General features: G+C 44.7%; 1 protein-coding gene across 1 annotated transcript; it reads left to right on the forward strand.

Moving 5' to 3' along the window:
• Positions 1–27: 27 nt before the first annotated feature.
• Positions 28–10,668, forward strand: Coq6 (coenzyme Q6, monooxygenase). Its single transcript, XM_050164502.1, has 12 exons — positions 28–229; positions 2,185–2,319; positions 3,568–3,626; positions 3,769–3,892; positions 6,487–6,617; positions 7,417–7,524; positions 7,602–7,664; positions 7,942–8,049; positions 8,711–8,913; positions 8,988–9,103; positions 9,252–9,418; positions 10,067–10,668. Exons 1-12 carry the CDS (start codon positions 43–45, stop codon positions 10,094–10,096), a joined length of 1,431 nt encoding a protein of 476 aa, XP_050020459.1. The 5' UTR covers positions 28–42; the 3' UTR covers positions 10,097–10,668.
• The last annotated feature ends 1,178 nt before the right edge of the window (positions 10,669–11,846 follow it).

Below are 11,846 nucleotides of genomic sequence, written 5' to 3' on the forward strand. Positions count from 1 at the left end.
AGGCGGGTGTTTGGAGTGTCCAGGGCGCACGCGCGAGTCATTATGGCGGCCCGCAGTGGCTCGATGACCGGTTTGCTGTGTGTCCGCTGGTGGAGTAGCGCGCCGCTTGCGGCCGGACGACGCCCTCTAGCTGCCTGTCGGCGATGGACCGGCTCCTCGGCAGACACCGTGTACGATGTGGTGGTGTCAGGAGGAGGCCTGGTGGGCGCTGCCATGGCTTGTGCCTTGGGTAGGTTCACCCCGGCGGTGGCTGGTGGGGAACTGGGCTGCGGAGGGACGGACATTGCTCACAGCCTGACCTGGTGGTTTGCTGGCTTCCCTCCCTGGGGAGCCCTCGGACCCACAGGAATGAGCACGATGCTTCAGTCCTATGGGATCAAAAGTGGGCGGGCCTTATAAGTCAGCCCGACCCGTGGGAACTGCCCAGAATTTATGAGCCTTGTAGTATTGGATAACAGACCAAACTGGACTCCAGAGATCCGCCTGCTTCTTTCTCTCTAGGGCTGGGATTAAAGGCGCCCGGCCCTAAAGCTGCTCACAGTACAGTTCACATAGTTATAAGCCCTCCCACTTAAAGCAGCATGCAGTCCAATCTGTTTTTTTTAATACATTCGCAGAGTTATGTAGCGGGGCAGTGGTGGCGCACGCCTTTAATCCCAGCACTCAGGAGGCAGGGGCAGGCGGATCTCTGTGAGTTCCAGGCCAACCTGGTCTACAAGGACAGGCTCCAGGACAGGCTCCAGAACCACAGAGCAACCCTGTCTCGAACCCCCCCCCCCCAAAAAAAAAATCAACACAGTAAGTTTTAGTACACTTTCCTTATTCTTAGAAACAAAACAAAAAAAAAATCTTGGAGCTCATTAGAAGTTATTCCATTTCTTATTCTCTCAGCCCTAAAGAGCTAGTCTCCAGCCTCCTGTCTGTAATTTGCCTTTTCTGCAGTTATAAGTTGATTCAGGTCAGCATCAGGTGTATAAAACCCTCTGTCCAAAAAAAAAAAAAAACAAAAAAACAAAAAAAACCCACAAACAAACAATATATAAGACATTTTCATTAGGCTTTTGTTTGTTTATTCTTTTGAAATGAGGTCCTATTCTGTAGTCCTGGCTGGCCTGGAACTTGAAGTGGCACCCCTCCCCCCATCTGCCTCTCTAAAGCTGGGGTTCCAAACACACTCCTAATTCATGTAGGCTTTTATTAAAATTTTTAAATTTTATTAAATTTTTATTAATTTTCCCTTTAAGTTCACTCTGTCTTTATTCCTCTTCAGACATGCAGCTAATTATGTTTCCTGCGTGTAGTTCCCTCTCACATCTGAGTTTGGGAACAGTTCCCTAGTACATTTAAATCCATTCTTTTTTGGTTTTTCGAGACAGGGTTTCTCTGTAGCTTTGGAGCCTGTCCTGGAACTAGCTCTTATAGACCAGGCTAATCTCGAACCCACAAAGATCCTCCTGCCTCTGCCTCCCGAGTGCTGGGATTAAAGGCATATGCCACCACTGTCTGTATCCCCAGCCTAGAAACTTCACATCCAAGGTTACGAGACTAGTTCGTCTCTTTTGTTTTTGTTGGTGTTTTGTGCTTTGTTTGTTTTTGAGACGTGTTCTCGTTCTGTAGCCTAGGCTGACTAGAAAATCATGGTAACCTGAAGCATAAATCTAATTAATCTTATCATTAAAAACCGAGTGAGATATCAGGGTAAAAAACTTGACCAATCAGAGAAGCAGAGAGAGTGCCACAGTCCCTTCCTACCTGTTCCGTTTCTCCAACCAGAAAGGGTCCTGTTTCCGTTCACCTTATCACTTTCTGACTCCAAGCAAGCTTTACTTGCCAGAACACAATGAAAATATCACACAACAGCAAATATCCCACCTTAGCCTCTAGGTGCTAGGATTACAGGTGTGAGCTACCTGTATTTGTATTTGTTTCTGATTGAAAACTTAAAGCATAAAAAGTATACTTATTAATGGTGTGCCTTGTAATGTTTGATACACACATAATTTTAAGTCTGCTTAAACCTTTCCTTAAGCATTTATTATTTCTTTATGATGAAAACTTTGAAAATTCTGCTCTCTTTAGAAGTGTGCAGCATTGTTATTAGTTGTAGTTGCCCTACTGTGTAATTAAGTCCTTGTAATTAAATTCAAAAAATTAATTAAAATGTTAATTCTTCTTCTTTTTTAGGACATGACATTCATTTTCGTGATAAGAAAATCCTGTTGCTAGAGGCAGGTCCAAAGAAAGTACTGGAGAAACTGTCAGACACTTACAGCAACAGAGTCAGTTCCATCTCCCCTGGCTCTGCAACCCTGCTCAGTAGTGAGTAGTAGATGAGCCCGACTCCTGGTCCTGCCTCCTCTCCTCTCCTCTCGGCTTTCCCACAGGGCACAGAGCAGGCCCATAGGTCAGTCCCCAGAGCAGGGGAGAGGAAGCTCGCAGTGGGGAGTGAGCAGGTAGGCTTGGCAGTGGTCATAACTGAAGATGAGGGCTGCTGAAGTGGACAGTGTCCAGTCCTGGTCTGGAGAGGACATCTCGAGACACGTGGATCCATCATGTCACCTCATTTATGATGTTAGACATTATTATTTAGTCCCCTATGTTCACTCTATTCCAAGTCAGGCCTCAGGCGGGCTGGGGAGTCTGCATTTTAATGGTCTTTTTTGGGGATGTAGATGAATTGTCTGTCTGTGCTATGTGGTACTCCATCAGGCCACCCTACCTGACACCGTTCTATCTAGAATTAAACTCTTCAGTCACTTTAGCTTGATAGCTTGCTTGTGCTATCTTTCCTCATTCTCCTGAAACTTGCTTTGGAGACCAGGCTGGCCTTGAACTCAGAAATCTGCCTGGCCCTGCCTCTTGAGTGCTGGGACTAGAGGCTGGCTTCTTTTCCTTTTTCAAAGATAGAATCTGGCCTTGAACTTAATCTTGAATGCTGGTCCCTCTGCTTCCACCTCCCAACTGCTGGGATGATATGAGGCATAACCACTACATGTATGGAGTTACCTCCTTAGTTCCTAGAGATCCTTCTTTTCTTTTCTTTCCCTTTCTTTATAGTTTCTCGGGACAGGGTTTCTCTGTGTAACTGCCCTGGCTGTCCTGACATTATATTATGTGCATGTTCATGTTGTCTGTCTCTTCAGCTAAAATATCAGCTGTACATGGGAATTTGTTTGATCTACTCTGGATCTAAAATTATAATTGGCCCTTGTTAGATGCTCAGTAAATATTGCTTCAAAGCACAAATGTACTTGGTGCCATGAAGAAATGAAGAAAACAGTCTTTAGAATGTTCATAGCTAATAACAGCTAGTAAGGAAAAAGGCTGATGCTGCTTACTTTTCCTTTTTTATTATCACTGCTTTACTGTGCTCTGGCCTTTTGGCGTCTTCCTGCTGTGTGATCTGGAGCAGAGAGCTGAAGGGCTTGACCCTGACAGCTTGAAGAGCTTTTCCCTTCTGCTTTTGGAAAACACTGAAAACAACCTCCTGCTTAGCAGTTGGAGAGACACAAGGGAGCCCAGGAGCAGAGGTCCATGTGAGGTCACTGTGTGTTTTTTTTTTTTTAGGTTTTGGTGCATGGGACCACATCTGCAATATGCGGTGCAAAGCCTTCCGGCGGATGCAGGTACCTCCTTTCCCTTAATTTTGTCGGCCGACAGCCGACAGACTGGGATGTGCTACCTCATTCTGGAAAGCCACATCTGGCTTGGGGTTGGAATTGTGTTTCATTTTCTTTAGGGTTAATGCACTTTTCTTTGTGTTTGCAGGTGTGGGACTCCTGCTCAGAGGCCTTGATCATGTTCGATAGGGATAACTTAGATGACATGGGCTACATAGTGGAAAATGACGTCATCATGTGTGCTCTCACCAAGCAGCTGGAGGCTGTGGCAGGTGAGCTGCCATCTCCATTCCTCTCTGGGAAATGATTGCCTCTGTACTTGTCAGAAGAAAAGACCCTCTTGTAGCCCCTTATAAAAGGCCCTTTTACAGATACTGAATAGCCCGATGGCCAGATGTGGTGGCACACCTTTAATGCCAGCACTCGGGAGACAGAGGCAGGCAGGTCTGGCATTTGAAGCCAGCCAGGACTGAATAGTGAATTCCAGGCCAATCAGGGATACATAGTGAGGTCTTTTCAAGAAAAAAAAGGGAGGGGGGAATTCTTTTAGGATTTACCTTTCTTTTTACCAGCTTTATTTGAATAAACTTGAATACCATCAAATTCTCCCATTTTACCTGTGTAACTTGGTGACTTTCAGTGTATCTATAGAGTTGTGCATCTATTGCCTCAGGATTCTTTAGAACGTCTCCATCACTCAGAAGGAAACCTCACACCTTATTGTCATTCCTCATTCTTACTGAACCTTTGCTTTTATCTTTCTAGAGCTGTCTGTTCTCAGCAGCTCAGAAGTGAGCCACACTGGATTAGGGGTTAGAGTCAGTCACATTGTAGCGTGAACTAGTAATACTCTTTCTTTTTATCGCTAATAATGTTTTATTGTATGGATATATCAAATTGCATTTATTTATTCATCAGTTAATAGAATTTGTGTTTTTCCACTTTGGGCAGTTGGTGAATAGTATCGTGACTGGTTTGTGTGATGGCTGGTTTGTTGTTTTATGTGTTCTCCAGGACGCAGGATTGAATGCAGGGTCTTAAAAGCTAGGCAATCTCTCTACTCTCAGCTATTTTCCCAGCTCTCTGTTTTGGACAGGGTCTCAGCAGGTTGCTCAGGCTGGCCTTAAACTCACTCTGTAGTCTAGGCAGGTTCTAAGTTGTAACTGCTTGTCTCGGCCTCACAAGTAGCTTGCAGAAGCAGGCCCAGCAACATGTGTTTTCCTCACTTGGAAGTGGAGTTGCATAGTCACATCATAATTCTGTATTTAACATTCTCAGGCATCGCCAGACCATTTCTAGAGGATGCATCATTCACCTTCCCCTGGTTTAAGTGGCTCACTTTCTCCACATCCTTCTCAGTGCTGGCTTTTAACTTATAGTGGTCCTAGTGTGGCCCATTATACTTTTGCACATTGAGTCTGTTTACTTAGTGAGTAATAACGTTAATAATGTCCTGTGATTATTTGTCTGTTTGCTTTAGAGAAATATCTGTTGAAAATCTTTTGCACATTTAAAAATGGGTCATTTTTTTGTTTTTTAGTTAGAAGAGTTCTATGCATGTTCTGGATATAAACTACTTAGGAGATAGATGAATTCCTCTGTATAATATCTTGGGATGCAAGTGAGAGAAAAACTGGAAGCAATTTATATGAGTTTTGCTTTTTTTCTTTGAGTCTTGTAAGACAGGATCTCATGTAGCTTAGACTGGCTTTAAACTAACTCACTATGTAGTTCCACCTAGCCTTTAACTCCTGGTCTTCCTGCCGCTACTTCCCAAATACGAGAATTAGAGGCATGTGCCACCACGCCCAGCTTGTTAATTTTTTTTTATATGGGATATTGTTCATTCATTTATGTAATGGGCCACCATCTAGCTTTTAAAAATAATTTAGGGCTGGGCAGCAGTGGTAGTGTACACCTTTAATTCCAGCATTTAAGAAGCAGAGGCAGGTGTATGTCTGAGTTCGAGGCCAGCCTGGTCTACAGAGTGAGATTCCAGGACAGCCAGGGTTACACAAAGAAACCCTGTCTTGAGAAACAGCAAAACAAAATTTTGGACTGCTGGTATATTCAATGGTAGATCAGTTGTCTAGTGTGTAAGGCCTTAGGCTCCATCACCAGAATCATTGTGTGTGTGTGTCTGTCTGGTGTCTGTCTATCTCTCTGTTTGTCTGTCTGTGTCTATATCTTGGGCTGAACCTAGGATTTACATCATGCTAGGCACGTGCTTTTCCACTGATCTACCTACATCACTGTCATCTGTTACCATTGTCCCCTGAGATTGTGCACCAGAGTTTATTTCTTCATCTAACTATAATGTAGCACCCAAGAAGAAAATCTTTTGAGGTATAAACACATATTTCAGCCTGTGGTGTGTGTGTGTCGTGTCATCATACCCCCCACCCCCCCACCCTCCGTTCAGACACAGTAAAATTAGGAGGAGAGCCTATGCTAGAATTTTCTCTCTCTCTTTTTCTCATTTGTGTTGGGGATGGGGATGTTGAGTCAGGATTTCACTGTGTAGCTCTGGCTAGCCTAGAACTTCCTCTGTAGACCAGGTTAGCCTCAAACTCAAAAAGATGTGCCTGCCTCTGCTAGAATTAAAGGCATGCTCCACTGTGCCCAGCTAGTACTTGCTCTTGTTATCTTTCTGACATTGAGTGGTTCTCTGGCTTTTGCTCTTTACCAGCAGTTCCAGGGCCAGAGTGTTAATGATTTGACTTACTTTTGGTTCTTGCTTTTCTTGCTTGCCAGTAAATGACAGGACAGGGCTATCCAGGGGCCTTGCTTTTAGGCACTTACAGTTTGTGCTCAGTCCTTACCCACCTTTCTGATGTTTTGCTTCTTTCTCTTTTGCCTTCTGCAGACCGTGTGAGGGTTCTCTACAGGAGCAAAGCTGTTGACTATGCCTGGCCTGCCCCGTTTTCCATGACAGACTCCAGCCCTTGGGTCCATATTACCCTAGGTGATGGCAGCACCCTCCAGACCAAACTGTTGGTAGTTGAAGATTCTTGCTTTGTCAGGGGTCTTGCATGTTCATACCTTACATTCTAGAGTCTGTATTGTCAGATGGACACCATGGGGTGACTTTAAGTTATTCTTTTTTTATTTTATTTATTTATTTATTATGTATATAATATTCTGTCTGTGTGTATGCCTGCAGGCCAGAAGAGGGCACCAGACCTCATTACAGATGGTTGAGAGCCACCATGTGGTTGCTGGGAATTGAACTCAGGACCTTTGGAAGAGCAGACAATGCTCTTAACCTCTGAGCTATCTCTCCACCCCGACTTTAAGTTATTCTTTATAGAACGACTACCCCCTATTCAAGGCATTCTGAGCTAGATGGTTGCTTTATGTGAAGCAACCTCATGGGCCACCTTAGGATAGGATAACCAGGCCTCCCAGGAGTGTTGGAAACTTGGGCCATGTTCTCTTTTCTGTTCCTGAAGTCCCAGTGCCATTCATCTCCTTGAGGCTCTCATTTTCTTGTTTCTCTTTCTGCTCACCAACTTTTTCTTTTTTTAACTGCAGTGGCCACTCTGTGCCTGTCTTTTCTAGTTCACATATCAAAAGACTCTGGTTGAATATGGCCATTGCTGGCACCTCTTGGTCCAGATAGCCACATTTGGTCCCAGGCTGAGGTCCCATTTTGTAGGGCTGTCCTTGTAGGGCTGTGAGTGAGACAAGCCTTATGGTTTCCCATTCCACCTGGACTAGACAGGAGGGCAAAGACACTGGAGCAGTTTGATTTTGAAGTGGTTGTAAGACTTAGTAGGCCCTTGTGTTCACGCAGATTGGTGCTGATGGGCACAACTCAGGAGTAAGACGAGCTGCTGGGATCCAGAATGTTAGCTGGACCTATGACCAGTCTGCTGTGGTGGCTACTCTGCATTTATCAGAGGTAAGCTCTGGAGCTGCCATCTGGGGACCTTTCCTTAGCACTCAGCACCCCTTATAAGAACTTTCTTTCCATTCTAGGCCACAGAAAACAACGTAGCCTGGCAAAGATTTCTCCCCTCAGGGCCTATTGCTCTGCTCCCGGTAAGAGATCTTCCGGCCAGTTAGCTCAAAGGTAGCCAGCCTCAGTCTTTGGAACTTCACTTTCCTTCAGCCTGGTTTAAAGGAACTATGTCCCATGTGTGCATGGCTTCCTTTTCTTGGTTTCCTTTATGATTGAAAACACCCAAGTTCAGAAGAGGCAGGTTTTTGTTGTTGTTTTGAGGACTATACCCCAGGTAGGCTTGACACTCCTCCTGCTGTATGCTGTGCTCACAGGCATGCGCCACCACACCAGGCTGATGCTCTTCTTTTGATACAGCTCTCAGATACTTTGAGTTCCTTGGTTTGGTCCACATCCCATGATCATGCCGCAGAGCTGGTCAGCATGGATGAGGAAGAGTTTGTGGATGCCATCAACTCTGCCTTTGTGAGTATCACCTGTCCAGCTACTGGAGGGACGGGGAAAGGCGTAATTGTGCAGGTTTCCCTTAGCCAGTGCAGTCTTTGGTTTAGATTCTGTGAGGGCATGCAGGAAATGCAGAACAACAGAAGCTGTGGCTGCTGTGCTGGTGAAGGCCTGCCAGGGTTAGTGGCTCATGCACTGTATATTCCTGTGCTGCACGGCACCTTTCGGGTAGAGCCTTCTATGTATCAGCTCCAGGACGCACAGTCAAGTGAGAGAGAATGACAAGTGCAGTAACAGATGTATGCATGCAGAGCATAGCATGCGGACAGAGAGGAGGGTTTAAAGGTGTTCCCGGGAGATAGAGGTGGGAGGGCGTTCTACGCTTTACCTAAGCTTAGAGACATAAGGTGAGCTTCACTGTAGCTAATTTGTGGCTATTGCTGGGGACTAGTGAAAGGTAAAGTTTAATTCTAGTCAGGGGCCAACCCAGAGATAAAACCCGTGGGGAATACTGGGAAATGGAGTTTTGCATGTGCTTTAAGGGGCTTGTCACTCAGGAACAAGACCCGTTTAGGCATGTTAAGCAGCATTACCTTTAGCATTGGTTATATAGAGGGGTTGAGGCCTTAGCTGTTTACTAGTCACTAACCACTTTCACCATTTGGGGGCTGATGGCATGCAGTGGAGTGATGCTAACCACACAGACTTCGTCGACTCAGCCAGCACCATGTTGCACTATGTCGTCAGCCTCCTGAAGCCCACTAGGGTCTCAGCTCGTCAGTTGCCCCCAAGTATAGCCAAGGTGGATGCTAAAAGCAGAGCCCTCTTTCCTCTGGGACTGGGACATGCTGCTGAGTACGTCCGGCCTCGGGTGGCACTCATTGGGTAAGACCATAATGGAGCAGGCCACTCCTTTCTCTGTTGCTGGAGGCCACATCTGAATGCTGCTTTATTCTTAGTGATGCAGCCCACAGAGTCCATCCACTTGCAGGACAAGGTGTCAACATGGGCTTCGGGGACATTTCCAGCTTGGTTCGTCATCTCAGTACAGCAGCCTTCAATGGGAAGGACTTAGGTAAGGATTCAGGTACCCTAACATCATGTAAAGGTCAGGGTTGCCAAATTGCCCTAGGCAGCAAGATGTGGTAGTGTCTACTGGGAGGAGGAAGAGATCTTTTACTGCTGAGTAGGGTTTGACCTTTGTTCCTGCTTTTTAACTCCAGGTTCCATGAGCCACCTCACAGGCTATGAAACAGACAGGCAGCGTCACAATACTGCTCTTCTGGCTGCCACAGACCTGTTGAAAAGGCTCTATTCAACCAGTGCCACTCCACTGGTGCTGCTCAGGACATGGGGCTTGCAGGCAACTAACGCAGTGTCTCCTCTCAAAGTAAGTGGCCCCTGCTGCTCTTCAAGATTTTTCTTTACTGAGAAAGGATTGCAGACATTCTAAAATTCTATTAATTCTAAAAATTGAATTAATTTTCTTGCCTATAACATTTTTTATTGTAGTTATTTTTGAGATAGAAACTTTGTATGTAGTCCTGGCTAGCCTGAAACTGGCTAGGTATACCAGACTATATATATATCATAGTGACCCATCTGCTTCTGCCTGCTGTGTACTGGGATTAAAGGCATGTGCTGCTATGTCCAGCCACCATACCCGGTCTACCTTCCTAGCTGGTTATGAATAAAAGGACCTGCTGGGTTTGTGGTGCCCACATCTAAGCAGTAACTTGAACTATGTAGGAAGGACTTAAGAATACAGGGCTGAGGGCTGGAGAAATGAATCAGCAGTGAAAAACACTTGCTATTCTTCCAGAGGGACCTTGGTTCAATCCCCAGCACTCACATGGTGGCTCATGACCATCTGTAACGCCAGTCCTAGGGGAGCCCTGCCAGCCCTGTTCTTAGAGCTGAAAAAAAGCAGGGACTCCTAGAAGGAGTGTCTGTATGGAACCTCTGCCATGTTTCTCCCTTCGTCACCTTCGTTATTTGATGATGAAGTCACCTGTCCTCACCTTTCCTCTTTCTCCAGGAACAGATAATGGCCTTTGCCAGCAAGTGAGTGCTCCTCTCCTGGAGATGATGCTGATGACAGAGACCATCTAGCCCTGTGACCATCAGAGTGCGTTTCCAAGATGGCTTCATAAATTTACACTAGAACTTATGTCTGTTTTCCTCTTCTGCTTAATGGGCCTGTGTAGCCAAAAAAACAAATGTGTGATATTTAAGGAAAAAACCCAAAGGAAAACTATTTGATTGAAAGGAGCTTTTTATTACTAAACAAACAAATTACTGAGCTGGTATATCCCTCATTTCACTTAGTAAGAATACTTTCTAAAAAGAATATTTTAATACAGGTCATAAATTTATACAATTATCTTGACAAAGAATCAGAAATACTTGATACATTTTTGTTAGATTGTTTTAAAATTAACACTGGCATGCCAGTTAAATACACATTGCTTTGACAAAGTACACTGGATTTTAAGGGGGAAGTGAAGATAAGAAACAGCCAGGTCTTATTAATGCTTTAGACTTTCTTATACATTTCAGTTTTGTTTAAGCTCCTCTCTGTGATGTCATTTTCTGTTGATTCTGTTATTAAAAACAATAAATAACCTTACTGCACACACAGCTGCAGAGGCCTCAGGGACAGCCTGTCCACATGTGCTGGCAGGTGGCTAATGGAGTGGTTTCTGACTTGGGGTTTTGACGTACTGAATGCACAGCACCAGAGAGGCCTCCAGAAGAGAACTTACCTGTGCTAGATAAGAACACTGGACAGAATGTCTTGCCCAGAAGTCTGCTTTGAAAAGATGAAATAAGAAAGTCTCCTTTCAATCAAGCTGAACTGTTGGAATAACTTTTGGAGGGATAAGATAGCTATTGCAACAGGACAGCTTTTTAAACAATGTAGAAAACTTAGTACAGGGTAATTGATGTCAGTAAATCCAGAAAACGTCCCCAGAATAAAAGATGGCAGCTGTTGGGAAAAACTGATGGCCAGAGACTATCAGGACAAGGTCACCTTTTCCAAAAAGGTAGCCCAGATAGGAATACAGACTAATATACAGAAAAATAAAAAAGTTAAAGAGATGAGAACTTTAAGGCACACTTTGTAAGGACATCTGTGACTCAGATGTTCTACATATAATAGTGATAATACACATAGCATCCACCACACACCAGACCACATCGCAGGTATTTAAATTATATTTACACTTTCACAGAGATGGAACTTGTCAGCAACATCAGAACACATAGGACCCACTTAGTAAAAAAGGCCCATGCTGCCTGGCGGTGGCACATGCCTTTAATTCCAGTACTTAGAGAGGCAGAGGCAGGCTGATCTCTGTGAGTTCAAGGCCAGCCTGGTCTTCAGGGGAGTTCCAGGACAGCCAGGGCTAACAGAAAAACTCTTGTTTGAAACAAAAAAATGCCCTTGTCTTTTATTTTTCCTAAGAAAATGTAAGACTCCAAATTGTATTTAAAAGAACAAAGAGGTAAATCTGCAGGCTCTCTGGTCAAGATGGATGTATGCAGATAAATTTCTGAGGTGAGAGTCCTTCTATTTAAGAGTTCTGGCAGTTTCCAAGGTAACCGAAGGTGTCTACAGGACAATACACAGCTAGGGTGCCTATTCTGAGGCTTCATGCGTCACCTGTGGTAGAAAGACCAGGAACTCACTTTGTTTATTTAGTGCTGGGCTTGAATCTAGGACCGGACATGCTAAATATGCTTTGCCACTGAAATCTTTTTAAATCTGTGTATGCAGTATTCTGCCTGCTTATATGCCTGCATTCCAGAAGAGG

Source organism: Alexandromys fortis, unplaced genomic scaffold, assembly GCF_014885135.2.
Source record: "Alexandromys fortis isolate MF-2015 unplaced genomic scaffold, M_Fortis_MF-2015_v1.1 scaffold_159, whole genome shotgun sequence".
NCBI lineage: Eukaryota > Metazoa > Chordata > Mammalia > Rodentia > Cricetidae > Alexandromys > Alexandromys fortis.

What these genes read in the sequence shown, in the direction of transcription:
- Coq6 (XM_050164502.1), top strand. Translation starts at nt 43, where the DNA reads ATGGCGGCCCGCAGTGGCTCGATGACCGGTTTGCTGTGTGTCCGCTGG. An exon ending in CCCTCCAGACCAAACTGTTG is followed by an intron (nt 6,618 to 7,416) that starts GTAGTTGAAGAT and finishes GTGTTCACGCAG; the next exon opens with ATTGGTGCTGATGGGCACAA. An exon ending in ACGCAGTGTCTCCTCTCAAA is followed by an intron (nt 9,419 to 10,066) that starts GTAAGTGGCCCC and finishes CTCTTTCTCCAG; the next exon opens with GAACAGATAATGGCCTTTGC.